This window comes from Rana temporaria, chromosome 7, assembly GCF_905171775.1.
Source record: "Rana temporaria chromosome 7, aRanTem1.1, whole genome shotgun sequence".
NCBI classification, from domain to species: domain Eukaryota; kingdom Metazoa; phylum Chordata; class Amphibia; order Anura; family Ranidae; genus Rana; species Rana temporaria.
In genome coordinates, this window is record NC_053495.1 from 190,206,618 (window position 1) to 190,224,654 (window position 18,037).

The following is an 18,037-nucleotide window of genomic DNA, read 5'->3' on the forward strand; positions in this document are numbered from 1 at the left end:
CGTCGCGCCTACACACCATCAGTTAAAAAAACGATCGTGTCAGAACACGGTGACGTAAAACACAACGACGTGCTGAAAAAAAACGAAGTTCAATGCTTCCAAGCATGCGTCGACTTGATTCTGAGCATGCGTGGATTGTGCCTACTAATGATCGGCTTTGACCTATCGGTTAGGAATCCGTGACGTTACTGGATCTCCGACGGAACTCCCGGAAGCCAGCTGAGAGGTGAGTACCGATTAAAAGAATTTTGATCGATCAAAAAAATGTATGATTAATCGAGGAAATAATAGTTAAAGCGGGGGTTCACCCTATAAAAAATTTCTAACATTACATCCAGCCCAGTTCTGCAAATAAAATTACACTGACCTGTTTGTTTTTTTCCGCCGTAGATAGCGTTTATCGTTAGAATTCACCGCAGCTTCCGGGTAGGGAATCCCGCGGGAGTGGGCGTTCCCTATTGACATGCCAATTGATTGACATGCTAAACGACGGGGCGTACAGCGCGTCACGACTTCCCGAAAGAAGCTCGGGTCGGCTCGGCTCTATTCGGCGCCGGTGCGCACAGGCGCCGAATAGAGCCGACCCGAGCTTCTTTCGGGAAGTCGTGACGCGCTGTACGTGCCGTCGTTTAGCATGTCAATCATTTGGCATGTCAATAGGCATGTCAATAGGAACGCCCACTCCCGCGGGATTCCCTACCCGGAAGCCGCGGTGAATTCTAACGATAAACGCTATCTGCAGCGAAAAAAAAAAAAAGGTCAGTGTAATTTTATTTGCAGAACTGGGCTGGATGTAGTGTTAGAAATTTTTTATAGGGTGAACCCCCGCTTTAATTACTGCAGCCTTAAAAAAAATACGTTATAACTCTGTTGTGAAGTTTAAACCTCCAACAATGCCACTTACCAAAAGCTATATTGATTGCCATTGTTTGTTTGTGTGGTTCTACTTTTGGCTCAGATCAGTCTCCGACCTGCCAAGGGTGATCTGAAATATTTACCAAACCCTTAGGGCCAGGGCTGGACTGGGACAGAAATTTGGCCCTGGACTTCATCCAGACTGGCCCACTTTGACAGGTCTCTCCCACACGGCCGGACAAATCCTGAACCCCCCCCCCCCCCTTCACTAGCCACTAGCCGTTCTATTTTATTAGAGTAGAACGGCTGGTACTGGTACTCTTATAGACATTAGCTAGACATTATTTCACCCGGGGCAAAGAATCAGTTCGGTGCCCCCCTCTTATGGGACAAGATTAGGCAGAAGTGAGAAACTCCCGGGCCATAGCCGTTGAGTCAGCTGTCTGTCCCCTCCCCCTGCTCCTCTGGTCCTCCCCCTGCTCCTCTGGTCCTCCCCCTGCTTCTTTGTTCCCCCCAGGTGAGTGCTGCGAGGAGGGAGAGACAGAGGAGCGGAGGAGGGAGGGGTCTGCTGTCACTGAAGCCGGCCCACTGAGCCATCGGCCCACCGGGAAACTCCCTGTAGTCCCAATGGCCAGTCCATCCCTGCATAGGGCTGGGAAAGGCAAAAATCTAATATGGATGGTTAATCTCTGTGCTAAAAAAAAAAATCCAGATACATCTATTTTTTTGGGGGGGCTGATTCATGGCAGCAGTGGGGTAGATTCAGGAAGCTTTTACGGCGGCGTTTCTCCAGATACGCCGCCGTAATTTCAAATCTGCACCGGCCTATCGTTACGCCGATTCTCAAAGGCAGACACGCTAAAAAAATAGGCTTCCACCGCCGACGTAACTTGAATGCGGCGGCGTAGAATTGTGTGCAATATTACGTTGGCCGATAGGGGCGCTTCCATTGTTTTCAGCGTAGAATATGCAAATTACCTAGATACGCCGATTCACAAACGTATGACGTACGGCCGGCGCAATTTATTTACGTTGTTTGCGTTAGGCTTTTTCGTTGTAACGTTGCTCCTGCTATTAAGAGGCGCAGCCAATGTTAAGTATGGACGTCGTTCCCCCTTCGAAATACTATTTTTTTTACGTCGTTTGCGTAAGTCGTTCGCGAATAGGGCTGGACGTAATTTACGTTCACGTCGAAACCAATACGTCGTTGCGGCGTACTTGGGAGCAATGCACACTGGGATATGTACACAGACGGCGCATGTGCCGTTCGTAAAACACGTCAATCACGTCAGGTCATCACACATTAGCATAAAACACGCCCCTCCTTCCACATTTGAATTACGCGGGCTTACGCCGGCCCCATTTACGCTACGCCGCCGCAACTTACGGAGCAAGTGCTTTGTGAATACTGCACTTGCTCCTGTAATTTACGGCGGCGTAGCGTAAATACGATACGCTGCGCCGCCGTAAGAAGAAGCGCAGGTACATGAATCTAGCCCAATGTGTGCCTTACCTGAATTTTATTTACAGGTTTCTGGATGGTACATGAGCAGAAAACGTCCTTTAGGGGGCAGTGTTTACTCACCTATATCATTCTCTACACATTCTAGCTGCGTTTCTTACTATTTGCTGTAATTGTTGTGTTACTCTACTTCGATAAGCATGCACTTTATATTGTTACAAAGGAAAATGATTCCTTGTTCCGCTTGTGTGATGTATTTTTAGGTCGATCATTCCAACAGAGGCAGAGAAGAAACACTTCCAGCTTTTTCTCCTCGCCCCCCCACAGGACCTAAAAGTGGGGTGAACCCGCGTAGGCGAAACTACGAACATTCAGACTCATCTGAATCAGTGAGTGAATGAACAGTGCAAATTACATGGGCCTTTTCAAAGTGTGTATCAACCAATCAGATTTAATGTTTCACTGATCTGACCCTATAATTTACCATCTACAGCCCTGAAACCTGATTGTCTCTGTCCCGCATAGCCTGCTCTATGCTTTATCATCAGATGTACTAAAGTTATAACACAATGTCACTGTAAGCTGAGCACCCCAGTGTAGGGAGTATGGGTACAGTGCTGGTTAGAATGGAGGATTTTATGCTTTTATTCCTCTCTGTGGCTCCAATGGGGGAATTTTCCCTCCCTTCCTGTCTGCGCAATGCATACAAAAAATGTGGGAAGCATCGTCACCGGGACAGGGAGGCTCAGGCAGCCATAAAAACAGTGGGCTGGATTCAAGAAGCAAATTGCGCCTGTGTAACCATAGTTACGCAGGCGCAATTGCTTACTTGCCCCGGCGTAACTAATGCTCCTGATTCAGGAACCTCGTTACGCCGACTGCAGCCTAAGATATGCGCGGCATAAGGCTCTTATGCCCGCATATCTTAGGCTGCATTCTTACGATGGCCGCTAGGTGGCGTTCCCGTTGTGCTCAGCGTATAGTATGCAAATTGCATACTAACGCCGATTCACAACGTTACGCGAGCCCTGCGTACGCAGTTTACGTCGTTTCCATACGGCGGTTTTCGCGTAAGGCTGCCCCTGCTATTAGCAGGGGCAGCCAATGTTACGTATACCCGTCATTCCCGCGTCGCGAAATTTCAAATTTACGTAGTTTGCGTAAGTGATTCGTGAATGGCGCTGGACGCCATTCACGTTCACTTTGAAGCAAATGACGTCCTTGCGACGTCATTTGCCGCAATGCACGTCGGGAAAGTTTCCCGACGGAGCATGCGCTCTACGATCGGCGTGGGAACGCGCCTAATTTAAATGATTCCCGCCCCCTACGGGATCATTTAAATTGCGCGCGCTTACGCCGGGCATTTTGCCGGCGCGCCCATGCAATTTACGGAGCTACTGCTCCGTGAATCAAGGGCAGCGCAGTAAATTTGCGGGGGCGCAGGGCAAAAACGTTGCCCTGCGCCTCCGTAAAAAATGCGCAAATCTACCTGAATCCGGCCCATTGTCACAAGTTCTGATCTTTGCCCACTCTATTTAACCACGTCAATACCGGGCACTTCCTGTCCAGGATAATTTTTAGCTTTTAGCGCTTTCGCATTTAGAATGACAATTGCCCGGTCATGCAACACTGTACACAAACACATTTTTTGAAATTTTCTTCCCACAAATAGAGCTTTCTTTTGGTGGTATTTGATCACCTCTGCGGTTTTGAATTTTTGCACTATAAACGAAAAAAGACTGACATTATTGAAAAAAAAAATGATGGGCACTGATAGGTAACACTGATGGCACTGATAGGCGGCACTGATGGCACTGATAGGTGATACTAATGGGCACTGATAGGTGGTACTGGATGGGCAACACTGATGGGGAGCTACTGACAGGCATTACTGAGTAGCATTGATTGGCACTTTGATGAAGCACTGACAGGCATTACTGATGCGGCACTAATTGGTACTTTTTTGGGCACTGATTGGCACTGTTGTGGGCACTAATCTGCACTTTTATGGGCACTAACAGGTTTTATGGAGGGGGTTAGGATGGCAGGTGGTGGGCACTGATTGGCAGCTGATAGGCACCTTTTGATTGGGGGCTGTGCTGATAATCAATGTGCTGCGCAGACTACCCCTCTGACAGGGAGAGCCGCCAATTGGCTCTCCCTGTCAGCGTGAACCAAGGAAAGCCGTTTACTGGCACTTCTTGGTTCATGCGATGATCAGCTGTGATTGGTCACAGCTGATCACGTGGTAAGACGCCTCTGTCAGAGGCTTCATACCACGATCGGAGTTGCGGTGTGTCAGACTGATATACAGCACCTACGATCGCCGCGCTGCGCGCCCCCGCGGATGCGCGCCGGCTCTGTTATACTTATCACGTCATATGACGTCCCATCAGGATAACTAAACCACTTTGCCGCCGTCATTTTGCTATACGGCAGACGACAAGTAGTTAAAATGGGTTTTAGATTTTGTGTGTGCTTCCGTTGGGGAGAATTTCTTTTACTTCCAGTCTTTAAAGAGGTGAGAATGAATTTCCCAGTGTGAACACCGACAGCAATAACATTGCAAAGAAATTGGATAAGAAGAGCTGGAACTCGGAGGACTCTTTATACGTCTAGTTTATATCATTGTTGTCATCCAATATTACGGAAGCAGTGAAAATATAGAGAAACTCAGTATTGGTCTGACAGGTTCCACAGTACATAGTTAGTCTGGTTGAAAAAAGACACAAGTCCATCTAGTTTTATAAATAAAAGGGGGGGGGGGGGATCCTAAAAAAACAACTCTAGGGAGAGAAGGTGGGTATTGCAGTGAAAGCTGCATTTTTAAAACTGGGGAGGGGGAGAGAAGTGCAACAACCATAGTGTAAAATGTAAAGTGTAATTTTTAATAGAAAATGTATAAAAGCACTCACAAAGATAAAACAGAGCTCAGCATGACAGTCAGGTGGCCTCTGGGACAGAAATCAGACACGCAACCAGGATGCCTTGCCTTGGCCAAAGGCTACATTTTAAATGCTGTGAGTAGCCCATTTTTAGACCGGTTGAAGAAGAAGCAAGGTTGCTTTGAAACACGTTCCTGTTCCAGCTCCAGCATTTTTCTACTATACAAGGTGGCTTCATATCCTGGACCCTGTATTCCATGTATGGCTCTCCAGTGACATTGGTTCCCGGCTTCCATTCCATCTCAACTCCCTTGCTTGCGGCCAAGGCAAGGCATCTTCGTTGTGTGTCTGATCTCTGTCCACCTGACTGTCATGCTGAGCTATATTTTATCGTTGTGAGTGCTTTTTTACATTTTCTATTAAAATTACACTATGACTGTTGCGATTCTCTCCCATTCCCCAATTTTTGTCTCCTACAGCCACACAGTACAGCCATGCTGGAATGAAGAAGCACTTCCACAGTTAGATTAGTAGGGGCAGATTCAGAGAGAGAGTACGCCGGCGTATCTACTGATACGCCGGCGTTCTTTCAAATTACCCGCGTCGTATCTTTAGTTTGAATCCTCAAACCAAGATACGACGGCATCTGGGTTCGATCCGACAGGCGTACGGCTTCGTACGCCTTTGGATCGTAGATGCAATACTTTGGCGTCTGCGCGGCCATCGCATTCTCTTACGTCGTCTCTAGTCGGCTTTTTCCGGCGTATAGTTAAAGCTGCTATTTTGCGGCGTATAGATAGACTTGCCATGTTAAGTATGGCCGTCGTTCCCGCGTCAAAATTTGAATTTTTTATTTTTTGCGTAAGTCGTCCATGAATAGGGATGGACGTAAGTCACGTCTAAGTTTAAAAAATGACGTCGTTGCGACGTCATTTCGCGCAAAGCACAGCGGGAAATTTCGAAACGGAGCATGCGCAGTTCAATCGGCGCGGGGACGCGCTTCATTTAAATGAATCACGCCCCCTACCTGCCGATTTGAATTACGCGCCGAGAGATACACTACGGCGCCGTAACTTACGGCGCAAAATCTTCCTGGATTCGTCTTAAAGCCAGGTAAGATACGGCGGCGTAGCGTATCTCTGATACGCTGCGCCTTTCTAAATCTATGTGAATCTGCCCCGTAGTGTATTGTATAGCACTCTGGGATACCTACAGCATCTAGCTTACATAAGATTCATCCGTTAGGCCACGTACACACGATCGGTTAAACCGATGAGAACGGTCTGATGGACCGTTTTCATCGGTCAAAACCGATCGTGTGTGGGCGCTATCGGTTATTTATCCATAGGTTAAAAAAAAGCAATCTTGTTTTAAATTTAACTGATGGATACCTAACCGATAGAAACAAAAAACGATCGTTTGTAGGCAAATCCATCGGTTAAAAATCCACGCCTGCTCAGAATCAAGTCGACGCATGCTCGGAAGAATTGAACTTGTTTTTTTTCAACACGTCGTTGTGTTTTACGTCACCGCGTTCTGACACGATCGTTTTTTTAACTGATGGTGTGTAGGCACGACTGGCCATCAGTCAGCTTCATCGGTTAACCGATGGAAAAATCCATCAGATCGTTTTCATCGGATTGGACCGATCGTGTGTACAGGGCTTAATTTTGCTTCATATTGCATGATACAGTTTTATATTGCTGCACACTGTGAACTTACATCTAGCTCTTCAGGGCACGGAATTCTGACCGGCGCATCTGTATATGGGGGTGGTTTCAGTTCAAAGGGTTGGTGCGATGTGATTATTCTGGGTGTTCCCACCCTTGATCTCTTTTCTCTTGATGTATTTTTAAAACTGTTGGCCAATTTACTTGTTTATATTTTTTTTACATGGAGCTCTAATTTAAAGTGATACTAAAGATTCATTGTTCTTTTTTTTAAAATAACAAACACGTCATACTTACCTCCACTGTGCAGTTAGTTTTGCACAGAGTGGCCCCGAACATCCTCTTCTGGGGTCCCTTGGCGGCTCTCGCGGCTCCTCCCCGCATCAGATAACCCCCTAGAAGCAGAGCTCTCCCGAGGGGGGTTATCTTGCAGGCGCGCTCCCGTGTCCTGCAATCAGCGTCCATAGCCGCTGAATGCAGTACTTAGCCCGCCCCCGGCGCCCACGTCATTGGATTTGATTGAGAGCAGCAGGAGCCAATGGCTGTGCTGCTATCATTCTATCAATCAAGAGCCGAGGTGGAAAATCAGGAGAGTTTACAACAGGGGTCAAGTCCTGGGGAAAAAAGTGTGGGAACTCCCACCCAAGATCCACTCCCCCACCAAAAAAAAATGATACGCTCATATGCATAATTACTAAACCGCATGTTTTTTTTTCTCGATCCACTATACCTTAATAATCCTTTACCTTTAGTTCTTTCTAAATCCCGCGATAACTCGCGGCAGACCTCCGCAATGTCTCCTGGGAACAATGACAAAAGCTCCCAGGAGACATTGCGGCATCGAGGAAGTGACGGAATACCCGCACACTACCTGATGAATCCATATACAGGAAGCGACCAGTAACATAAAGGATTACTAAGGTTCACCTGCCCCTGATAGTGACTCGAGCTGGGCATCGCCGCTTAGTGAAGGATTGGCTCGGGTGGCTCGGCTGCTCTTGGCTACTCTAGTCCCGCAAAGTTCCTGCTGTGAAAAAAATGCAGGAACTCCGTTCCCACGCGTTCCCGCAGGACATGAGCCCTGGTTTACAACCCCTTTAAGCCGAGACGTGCAGTCAGGTGAGGCAGAGCCATAACAAATGAAAAAAAAAAAATCGAGGGTCGTAGCTCAGCGACCTGAGGTCACAGAGACCCCAACCTATGGTTCCGGAGATACGGGGCTCCTTGCGCAGCCTGCCAGAAGCTACATACAGAGCGGCCAGTTTAAATACAAGCTGGCACACTCTATTTGCAGCAGACTGAGAGGATGAGCTCACAGTGCCTTGTCAGTGGCACTGAGCTCAATGGACAGCTTGCAGCCTTGGACCAATAGTAAAGTACCATTAGCCCCAGCTGTCCAATAAAAATGCTTCACTGGAGGCTGTCCTCTCACTGCAGTGTCATAGAAGGGGGGATGTGTCTAAAAGACAAATGCTCCCTTCTAGCCCAGCCCTCTTAACTAGAAGGAAAAAACATGTGTTTATGTGTATAAGATTTGCCCACAATCTCGTGTTTTTCTCACACAGTTAAGAGGGAGAATGAGAATTTGCTGCTGTTGATAAGGTAGAAGCTAAATTAATACTTTGCTAAATGTTATAAGATAATCATTTATTATTTATTTATTTACTGTGAAAAATTGGTTGGAAGTTAGAACTTCAGTAATTTGTCTGTTAAGCCACCTGCTTGGGTACAGATTTAGAAAATATAGTAAACTACCTTAAAAACATCATATAATAATTATTAACCCCTTGCCACCCAGGCCGACTCTGACACTTCTCTCCTACATATGTTTTTTTGCTATCAAATTACTCAGAACCCTAAAACATTATGGCATAAAGCACTTGCGCCGATGTATCTCGAGATACGCCGCGTAAGTGCAAATATGCGCCGTCGTATCTGTGCGCCGTGCCCACAAAACTAAGATACGCCTGAAAATAGGCTTCATCCGACCGACGTAACTTGCCTATGCCGGCGTAGAGTGGGCGCATATTTACGCTGGACGTATTTGGCGCTCCCATTGATTTTCTATTCACATACGGTATGCAAATGAGGGAGATACACCGATTCACGAACGTAGTTGCGCCCGGCGCATAATATACGCGGTTTGCGTAAGTCGTACGTCCGGCGTAAAGTTATTCCCCTATATAGGAGGCGCAACTCATGCAAATGTATGGACCAGGGAACACAAGCTGTCGCATCTTTTGTCGTTTACGTAGTACGTGAATAGGGCTGGGCGTAGGTTACGTTCACGTCCTAGGCAGTGATCCGTCGTATCTTAGGGAGTAGTTCCGACGTGATTCTGCGCATGCGCACTGGGATGCGTCCACGGGACGGCGCATACGCCGTACGTTATTCGTGTCTTTATGACGCTCAATCCATCATTTGCATGGGGTCACGCCTAATTCGCATGGCTCACGCTCACTTCCACCTACGCTGGCTTACGCAGAGGAAACCCTGCATATCTTTAAAAGCGAGTGGGAGCGAGTGCTTTGTGAATCCAGTGCTTGCATCTGTGCGCTGCGTAGGCGTACCGTATATTAGATATGCTACGCCCGCATAAATATGCGCCGATGTATGTGAATCCGGGCCTATATATATATACAGGTGTATATATATATATATATATATATATATATATGTATATATATATGTATATATATATATTAGGGCTGGGGAAATTAAAGATTAATTCCTTGATTAATCTTTAATTTTTTTGATCGATCAAAATTCTTTTGATCGATCAAAATTCTTTACTGTACGTCACCGGACAGCCTGGACAGTGATACTTACCCTGCTGGATGCGAGCAAACTGCACCCATTGGATTGAGGTACCTTTGAATCTGTGGAGCAGGAGGATGCATCAGGCTCCATCAGGGGAAGGGGGCAAAAATAACCATCGTTTTCCTGTCCTAAGCAGTTTTGTGCAGACAATTCTTTGTGTATCGGCAACATCTGTTCCGTGCGAAAGACTGTTCAGTTCTTCAGGGTATATTGTCAATAAAATGCGATCATCTCTGGCTAAAGTGATGCCTACTTTCCTACTATAAAGTGACTGACAATCAATATACTAGATACGTTTTATAAATAAAGTTAAACTAACTTTCTACGTTTTTCTTAAAGTTTAATAAGAAATATATACTTACGTCAGTGCTACAGTTTGAATTTAAAACGTATTTGTGTGAACTGTGAAGTTAAGTCATGGATTGTGGAAACCAACTAGTTTTGGGTGATTGTACTGTATATAGTGTAATAGTGTATACCACATTTACCACTGACTAATGCAGAGTTGCAAGGAGATCAGCTAAAAGTAGTTGGATCTGTATGTGCGTTATAATTAATCGAAATTAGTCGATTAATCGATTAAAAAAAATCGATTAATCGAACAAGAAAATTGTAATCAGTAACAGCCCTAATATATATATATATTGTTTTAGCAGACACCCTAGGGAATAAAATGGTGGTCGTTGAAACTTTTTACATCACTCTGTATATGTGCAGCAATTTTTCAAAATATTTTTTTGGAAAAAAATGTTTCATGAATATATATATATATATATATATATATATATATATATATAAAGATTTTTTTTTATGATGTGAAAAATGATGTTACGCCAAGTAAATAGATACCTAACAACATGTCACGCTTTAAAACTGCGCACACTCGTGGAATGGTGCCAAACTTCAGTACTTAAAAATCTCCATAGGCGCTTTAATTTTTTTGACAGATTACGGGCCAGATTCACAGAAGAAATACGCCGGAGTATCTACTGGCGTATTTTCAAATTTGCCGCGTTGTATCTTAATTTGTGATTCACAAACAAGATACGACGGCATTTGGCTAAGATCCGACAGGCTTACGGCTTCGTACGCCTTTGGATCTTAGGCTGCAATACTTCGGCTGCCGCTGGGTGGAGTTCGCGTTGTTTTCCAGCGTCGGGTATGCAAATTAGCTTTTACGGCGATCCACGAAGGTACTCGCGTGCGTTACGTCGTCGCAAGTCGTTTTTTCCCGTCGCAAAGTTAAGCCTGCTTTTTAATGGCTTAAAACATTTTTTTTTGGGCGTAAGTACGTTACGCACGTGGCCATTCACAAACACGTCGGGGCACCGTAATTTCGCGCAAAGCACGGCGGGAAATTTCCAAACGGAGCATGCGCAGAACGTTCGGCGCGGGAACGCGCCTAATTTAAATGGTACACGCCCCATTTGAATTAGGCAGGCTTGCACCGGACGGCTTTACGCTACGCCGCCGAAAGTTTACACGCAAGTGCTTGGTGAATCAGGCACTTGCGCTGAAAACTTGCGGCGGTGTAATGTAAAGACGATACGTTACGCTGCCGCAAATGTACCTGAATCTGGCCCTACATGTTTACGAGTTACAGAGGAGGTCTAGTGCTAGAATTATTGCTCTCACTCTAAAGATCGCTGTAACCTGTGTGAATCTGGCTCTGTTACTAGCCACTGACCTCACCGCACGTCCCTTAAAGATGGAAAACGCCAATGATATAAAACCCTACACTAAACCCGGAAGGAATTTGTACATAAATAATTTCTGAAGTCAGAATGAACCAGTTTTTTATTTATTTATTTCATTTGCCAAATACCAAGCTCAGATTAACATTCCTACAAACAAGAAACAAAAAGTTTTGTGTACCAAGTGACAACTCCTTGACAACTTATTATTGATGTATATGACTTTCCTGGGCCCACAACACACATACCACAAACACCACAAATACAACATCGCTTGATTAAATATTTAACCTTGATCCACTCACAATACATGGAACGTAATGCTTCAACAACATCTAGGCTGGCGGCAGGGAAATTGCCCGCACTCCTGACTTCCTTGTCCATGTGCGGTGAACCGCGCTCAATGCGCGTCTACTATATAATGTTTAATGAAACGCTATTATGATAATTTCTCTGGATGGCACACAATAGAGGATCTGTGCCATGAAGGAATTCAAGCCGGGTTTCACAATGTACAAGTTCCAGGTTCTTGGGATCAGCGCGGAATTGGTTATATAATATTGTGACGGCTTCGGCGAAGCCATTCTCCTAATTCTCGGACAAGCTGGATGACATTTGCTGCAATAAACGTCTACCGGAGCCACTTGTGTAGTGAGTGGTTTCCCGTCACCGGCTGCGGAATCAGATTTGTCACCGAGGAAGTCAAGTGGCCATTGACACAAGATGGTGACTCAAAGGTCAGACTGATCAGAGCGTTAAATGATCCGGCTTTTCTAAGAAACGTTCGCATAAAGAGACTGATGAGTGTGATTTTTAAGGTGCCAATCACATAGAAAACCACGATATATAACATGAATTCTTTTATTCGTGTGAATATTAAAGTCATATAAAAGGGTTCAAATCTGATTTTGCATGACATTCAAATGAGGATCATTAGGGCCTGATCCACAAAAACCCGGCGTAACTTCATTTTTCCCGTTTAAGTTACACCGCCGCAAAAATCTCTACCTAAGTGCCCGATCCACAAAGCACTTACCGTATTTATCGCGGTATAACGCGCTCTGGCGTATACCGCGCACCCCCAAAGTGGCCCCCAATCCTGTGGGAAAAAAATATTTTTTGTTTTTTTGTACTTAGTTTTGGTGTCTTGCGCGGCGTTCATCTGCGGCCTCGTCGGGTCCGGCGTCCTTTTGCGGCTTCGGGTGTCCTCTTCGGCGGGTCGGGCGTCCATCTTCGGCGGGTCCGGTGTCCATCTTCGGCGGGTCCGGTGTCCATCTTCGGCGGGTCCGGCGTCCTTCTGCGGCGTCCTCCTGCTCGTTTCCCGCCACGACTTTGAATACTGCGCCCGCATATAGCGAGCGCAGTACACTCGTGAATCTTCGGGCAGGCTCGGGCGCCTCTCGCACTGACGTCCTGTACGCTCAGGACGTCAGGACGTCAGTACGAGAGGCGCCGAGACTGCCCGAAGATTCACGAGTGTACTGCGCTCGCTATATGCGGGCGCAGTATTCAAACTCGTGGCGGGAAAGCGGGTATCGGCGTATATCGCGCACCCACGATTTTGCCCTGATTTTCAGGGCAAAATAGTGCGCGGTATACGCCGATAAATACGGTACCTAGAAATTTTGAGCGGTGTAACTTAAATCCGTCCAGCGCAAGGCGTTCCTAATCTAATGGGGCGAGTCCCATTTAAATTAGGCGCGCTCCCGCGCCGGACGTACTGCGCATGCTCCCGACGTTATTTTCCCGACGTGCTTTTACGTTGCGCCGGGTTTTGAGAATCGCGACGGGCGTAAAAAAAAAAAAAAGAGTTGCGACGGGAAAAAAAAAAATGACAGCGACGCGGGATAGAAGGGTATACTTTTACAAGGTGTACTAACTTTACACCTTGTAAAAGCAGCCCTAATTTTGCGACGGCAAACTAATACTTACGGAGAAAAAACGAAGCGTAAAAGCTTTGTGGATCTCCGTAAGTGCTAATTTGCATACCCGACGCTGGATTTCGACGAGAAATGCCCCCAGCAGCGGCTGCGGTACTGCATCCTAAGATCCGACAGTGTAAGTCCCTTACACATGTCGGATCTTCTGCCTATCTATGAGAAACTGATTCTGTGGATCAGTTCCATAGATAGAAACAGGGATACGACGGCGTATCAGTAGATACGCCGGCGTATTCCCTTTTGTGGATCAGGCCCATTAGTATTAACTGGATATTGCCTATTTCTCAGCTACTTTTATAAAACCTTCAAACTTATATTTACACAAAAATATATACGGGGGTGTGGAAATTTAGGGCCAGATTCTCAGAAATGTGCGGCGGCGTAACGTATCGTCTTTACGTTACACCGCCGCAAGTTTTCAGCGCAAGTGCCTGACTCACCAAGCACTTGAGTGTAAACTTACGGCGGTGTAACGTAAAGCCGTCCGGCGCAAGCCCGCCTAATTCAAATGGGGCGTGTACCATTTAAATTAGGCGCGCTCCCGCGCCGAACGTTCTGCGCATGCTCCGTTAGGAATTTTCCTGCCGCGCTTTGCGCAAAATTACGGCGCCCCGACGTGTTTTTTGAACGGCGACGTGCGTAACGTAATTTCGTATTCCCGGACGTCTTACGCAAAAAGAAAAAAATAAATAAATTCTACGCGGGAACGACGGCTATACTTTAACATGGAGGAGTAATTTTACCCCATGTAAATAGCACTTAACTTTACGACGCGAAAAACCGACGTAAGAGAATGCGACGAACGCGCGTACCTTCGTGGATCGCCGTAATCAGATAATTTGCATACCCGACGCTGGAAAAAGACGCAAACTCCACCCAGCGGCCGCCGGAGAATTACACCTAAGATCCGAAGGCGTACGAAGCCGCACGCCTGTCGGATCTTAGCCAAAAGCCGTCGTATCTTTGTTTGTGAATGACAAATAAAGATATGTCGCGGCAAATTTGAAAGTACGCCGGAGTATCAGCAGATACTCCGGCGTACTTTTTCTGTGAATCTGGTCCTTAATTCCCGGTGACTTGTCGGTATGGTTCCCCTATCGAGATGGTTCCTGTAAGGACTGCGCAGGCGCAATCCTTGCCGACGGAAATCTCCGAACCTCGGCCGGCATCCAGGCTCATTCCTTAACATCCCCGTGGATTGGAGGATGTTATAGAAAGAGCCAGGAGGCCGAGCGAGCGTAGCGAGCCGTCCGAACAAAGCGAGGACGTGAGGCCGACTGGCCACTTACCTCAAATTCCACGTCGCCCTGGAGGTTCGGAGATTTCCGTCGGCAAGGATTGCACCTGCGCAGTCCTTACAGGAACCATCTCGATAGCCGGAACCATATCGTCAGATCACCGGAACTGACGGTAAAAAAAAAAAAAAACCTGTTTGCTTACCTATACACTAGCAGCTGTAGTCACCTACATAAAGGTCCCCTTGTGAAACAAACCACTTTTCTAGATGACTCCACTGCTGGAAACATTTGTGGAATTCATTCTGTGGAATGCTGCGCAGTATCTTTGTCGCGGTGCGCCGGATGTCCGGAATGTCATCAAATCTGTACTCTTTTAAGGCAGTTTTTAATTTTGAAAACAGCCAAAAGTCGCGGGGTGCTTAAGCAGGGGCGGACATACCGGGGGCGCAGGGGTTGCCAACCTGGCCCCCTGTACACCTGGAAAGGAGGATGGCGGGGGCATGTAGAGGAGCCGTTGAATGCCCACTTTTTCTTCTCTCCCTCCCACAGAATTTGGCTGCAGGAGGGAAATGGAGGGCATAGGTTCATCCATATGCTGCTCCCGCTACCTCCCTATCCCTGTCCTGCTGCCCTTGGTGTCCTTTCCTGACCCCCCTCGCAGCGCTGCTGGGTTTCCCCCTCCCACCTCCCGCTGGCTGCTGTGGAGGATCTCTCAGGATGGAGAGCAGAGAAGGAGCCAGTAGATTTGTCATTTGCTGGCCCCTTCCTTGTTTTAATGAATAGAGTCAGTAATCGGTTCCTCCACCCCAAACTCGCTCATCCATGTCTTTATGGACCTTGCTTTGTGCTCTGGTGCGCAGTCATGTTGGAACAAGAAGGGGTCATCCCCAAACTGTTCCCACAAAGTTGGGAGGATAAAATTCTCCAAAATGTCTCGGTATGCTGACGCCTTAAGTGTTCCCTTCACTGGAACTAAGGGGCCAACCCAACCCCTGAAAAACAACCCCCCACACCATAATCCCCCCTTCATCAAATAATTTGGACCAGTGCACAAAGCAAGGTCCATAAAGACATAGATGAATGAGTTCTGAGTGGAGGAACTTGACTGACCTGCACAGAGTCTTGACCTCAACCCGATAGAACACTTTTGGGATGAATTAGAGCGGAGACTGCGAGCCAGGCCTTCTCGTCCAACATCAGTGCCCGACCTCACAAATGCTGTTCAGGAAGAATGGTCAAACATTCTCATAGACACACTCCTTAACCAGCCTTCCCAGAAGAGTTGAAGCTGTTATAGCTGTAAAGGTTGGGCCAACTCAATATTGAACCCTATGGACTAAGACTGGGATGTCATTAAAGTTCATGTGCGTGTAAAGGCAGGCGTCCCAATACTTTTGACAATATTGTGTAACTTTAGTGCTTTGATCGCCCCCTAGTGCTACAATGTAACACTTCAGCACATAATATTCTAACCTGGGAAAAGGTATGCTTGTATTAACCTACTGTAAATTGTTTAAATGACACTCTGATAAGGTTCAAGAATTTATTTATTAAGGGGGAAACAATACATTTTAAAATTTTTCTCATCAAATTTTCTATTTAACTTCCATTTCATTTCCCCACAATTTATCAAGGTGTGAAAAGTTACTTGGATATTCATAGAAACAAAGAGAGCAGTAAAAGACTAATGTTGCGTACACACGATTGGAATTTCCGAGAACAAATGTTCGATGGGAGCTTGTTGTCGGAAATTAATTTTCTTTCGGAATTTCCGACAACAAAAATTGCTGCCACTGTGTCCATCAATTACCGCCGCTGTGTCAATCAAACGCAGACACTGTGCCCATCAAACGCAGCCACTGTGCCCATCAAACGCAGCCACTGTGCCATCAATTGCCGCCACTGTGCCCCCCGTACATATCATTAGTAAGACCTCATCTGGAATATGTGGTTCAGTTTTGGGCTCCAGTTCTCAAAAAGGATATCGGAGAGCTGGAGAAAGTGCAGAGAAGGGCAACCAAACTGATAAGAGGAATGGAGAAGCTCAGCTATGAGGAAAGATTAGAGGAACTGAATTTATTCACTCTTGAGAAGAGGAGAATAAGGGGGGATATGATCACCATGTACAAATTACTAAGTGGTCCATATAGAAAACTTGGTGTTGAGTTATTCACTTTAAAGTCCTCACAGATGACAAGGGGGCACCCTTTACGTCGGAAGGAAAAGAGATTTCATCTCCAAATTCGGAAAGGTGTCTTCAGAGTAAGAGCTGCGAAAATGTGGAACAGACTCCCTCCAGAGGTGGTTCTGGCCAGCTCAGTAGATTGGTTTTAAAAAAAGGCCTGGATACTTTCCTAAATGTACATAATATAACTGGATACTAACATTTTATAGGTAAAGTTGATCCAGGGAATATCCAATTGCCTCTCGGGGGATCAGGAAGGAATTGTTTCCCCTGCTGGATCATGCTTTGCTGATTTTTTTTTGCCTTCCTCTGGATCAACTGTGGGTATAGGATTGTATACATTTTTTTATTTAATTACATTTTTTCCCTTTTATTGGTTGATGGATTTGTGTCTTTTTGTAACTATGTATTTTTTTTTACCAGACTTTATTCAACGTGCTGCATAGTAAAATGTCTATATTTTGCATGTAATGTATACATCTGTATTGTCAGCTACAGGGTAAAGTTACCCTTTCCTTCTTTTAACTCCTGAAGGTCTCATCGCCACGACCAAACACTGCGCCGGGTCAGATGCAGCGACCAGCCCGGCTGCAGCCGCTACCAGCAAACACCTCGTTTGGAAACGGAACAAAGATGTTGTCCCACCACAAGCACGTTTCTGAAGATGACAATCATCGCTATCACAGCGGGGTAAGATACTGATATAATTATCTGCAAATATTTATTTATTAAGTAACAATTTCTTCTTTTTTTGATTAATTTATTAAAATATATGTAAAGCCAATAACTAAAACCTCTTATACGTTTTAGCATGTCGTTGTAGCTTTAAAAGTTAAGCTGAATTCCAGGTACTTTTTTGCATAGTTACTTGGGTCTATCTTGGACCAACGTAACTATGCATGTACCATACCTAGCCAATACCCATTGAAGCTGAGAATCAGTGTAGTAGGCACCCAGGGGCGGACTGACAACTCATGAGGCCCCCGGGCAATAGAAGATTATGGGGCCCCGGGGCTTACAGATGGCCACCACGCCAGGAGGCAGTGCAGAGGCGGGGCAGCTAAAATCTCAGGATTTTCACATCAAAAGCATGTCGGTTTCAAACATATCAGGGACAGATGTAAAATAAACACAGATTTTTACATATTGTCCCTGGTTTTATTGAGCCTGGCAACCCTGATGGGGCCCTCGGGCAGTGCCCGAGAGCCCCAATGGTCAGTCCGCCCCTGTAGGCACCGCTACTTCAGTGGTCCTCGCTGTCTTCAGCATCCTGTGCTCAGTGGCTTTC

The 18,037-nt window shown here is 46.1% G+C and overlaps 1 protein-coding gene across 3 annotated transcripts in view; it reads left to right on the plus strand.

Moving 5' to 3' along the window:
- Positions 1 to 18,037, plus strand: part of ERICH3 (glutamate rich 3) — a 157,093-nt gene that overhangs the window by 75,293 nt on the left and 63,763 nt on the right. For all 3 annotated transcript variants that reach the window (XM_040360695.1, XM_040360693.1, XM_040360694.1), the window contains exons 5-6: positions 2,581 to 2,706; positions 17,284 to 17,439. In XM_040360695.1, coding sequence (XP_040216629.1) covers positions 2,581 to 2,706; positions 17,284 to 17,439 — 282 coding nt within the window. The remainder of the gene's footprint in view (positions 1 to 2,580; positions 2,707 to 17,283; positions 17,440 to 18,037) is intronic.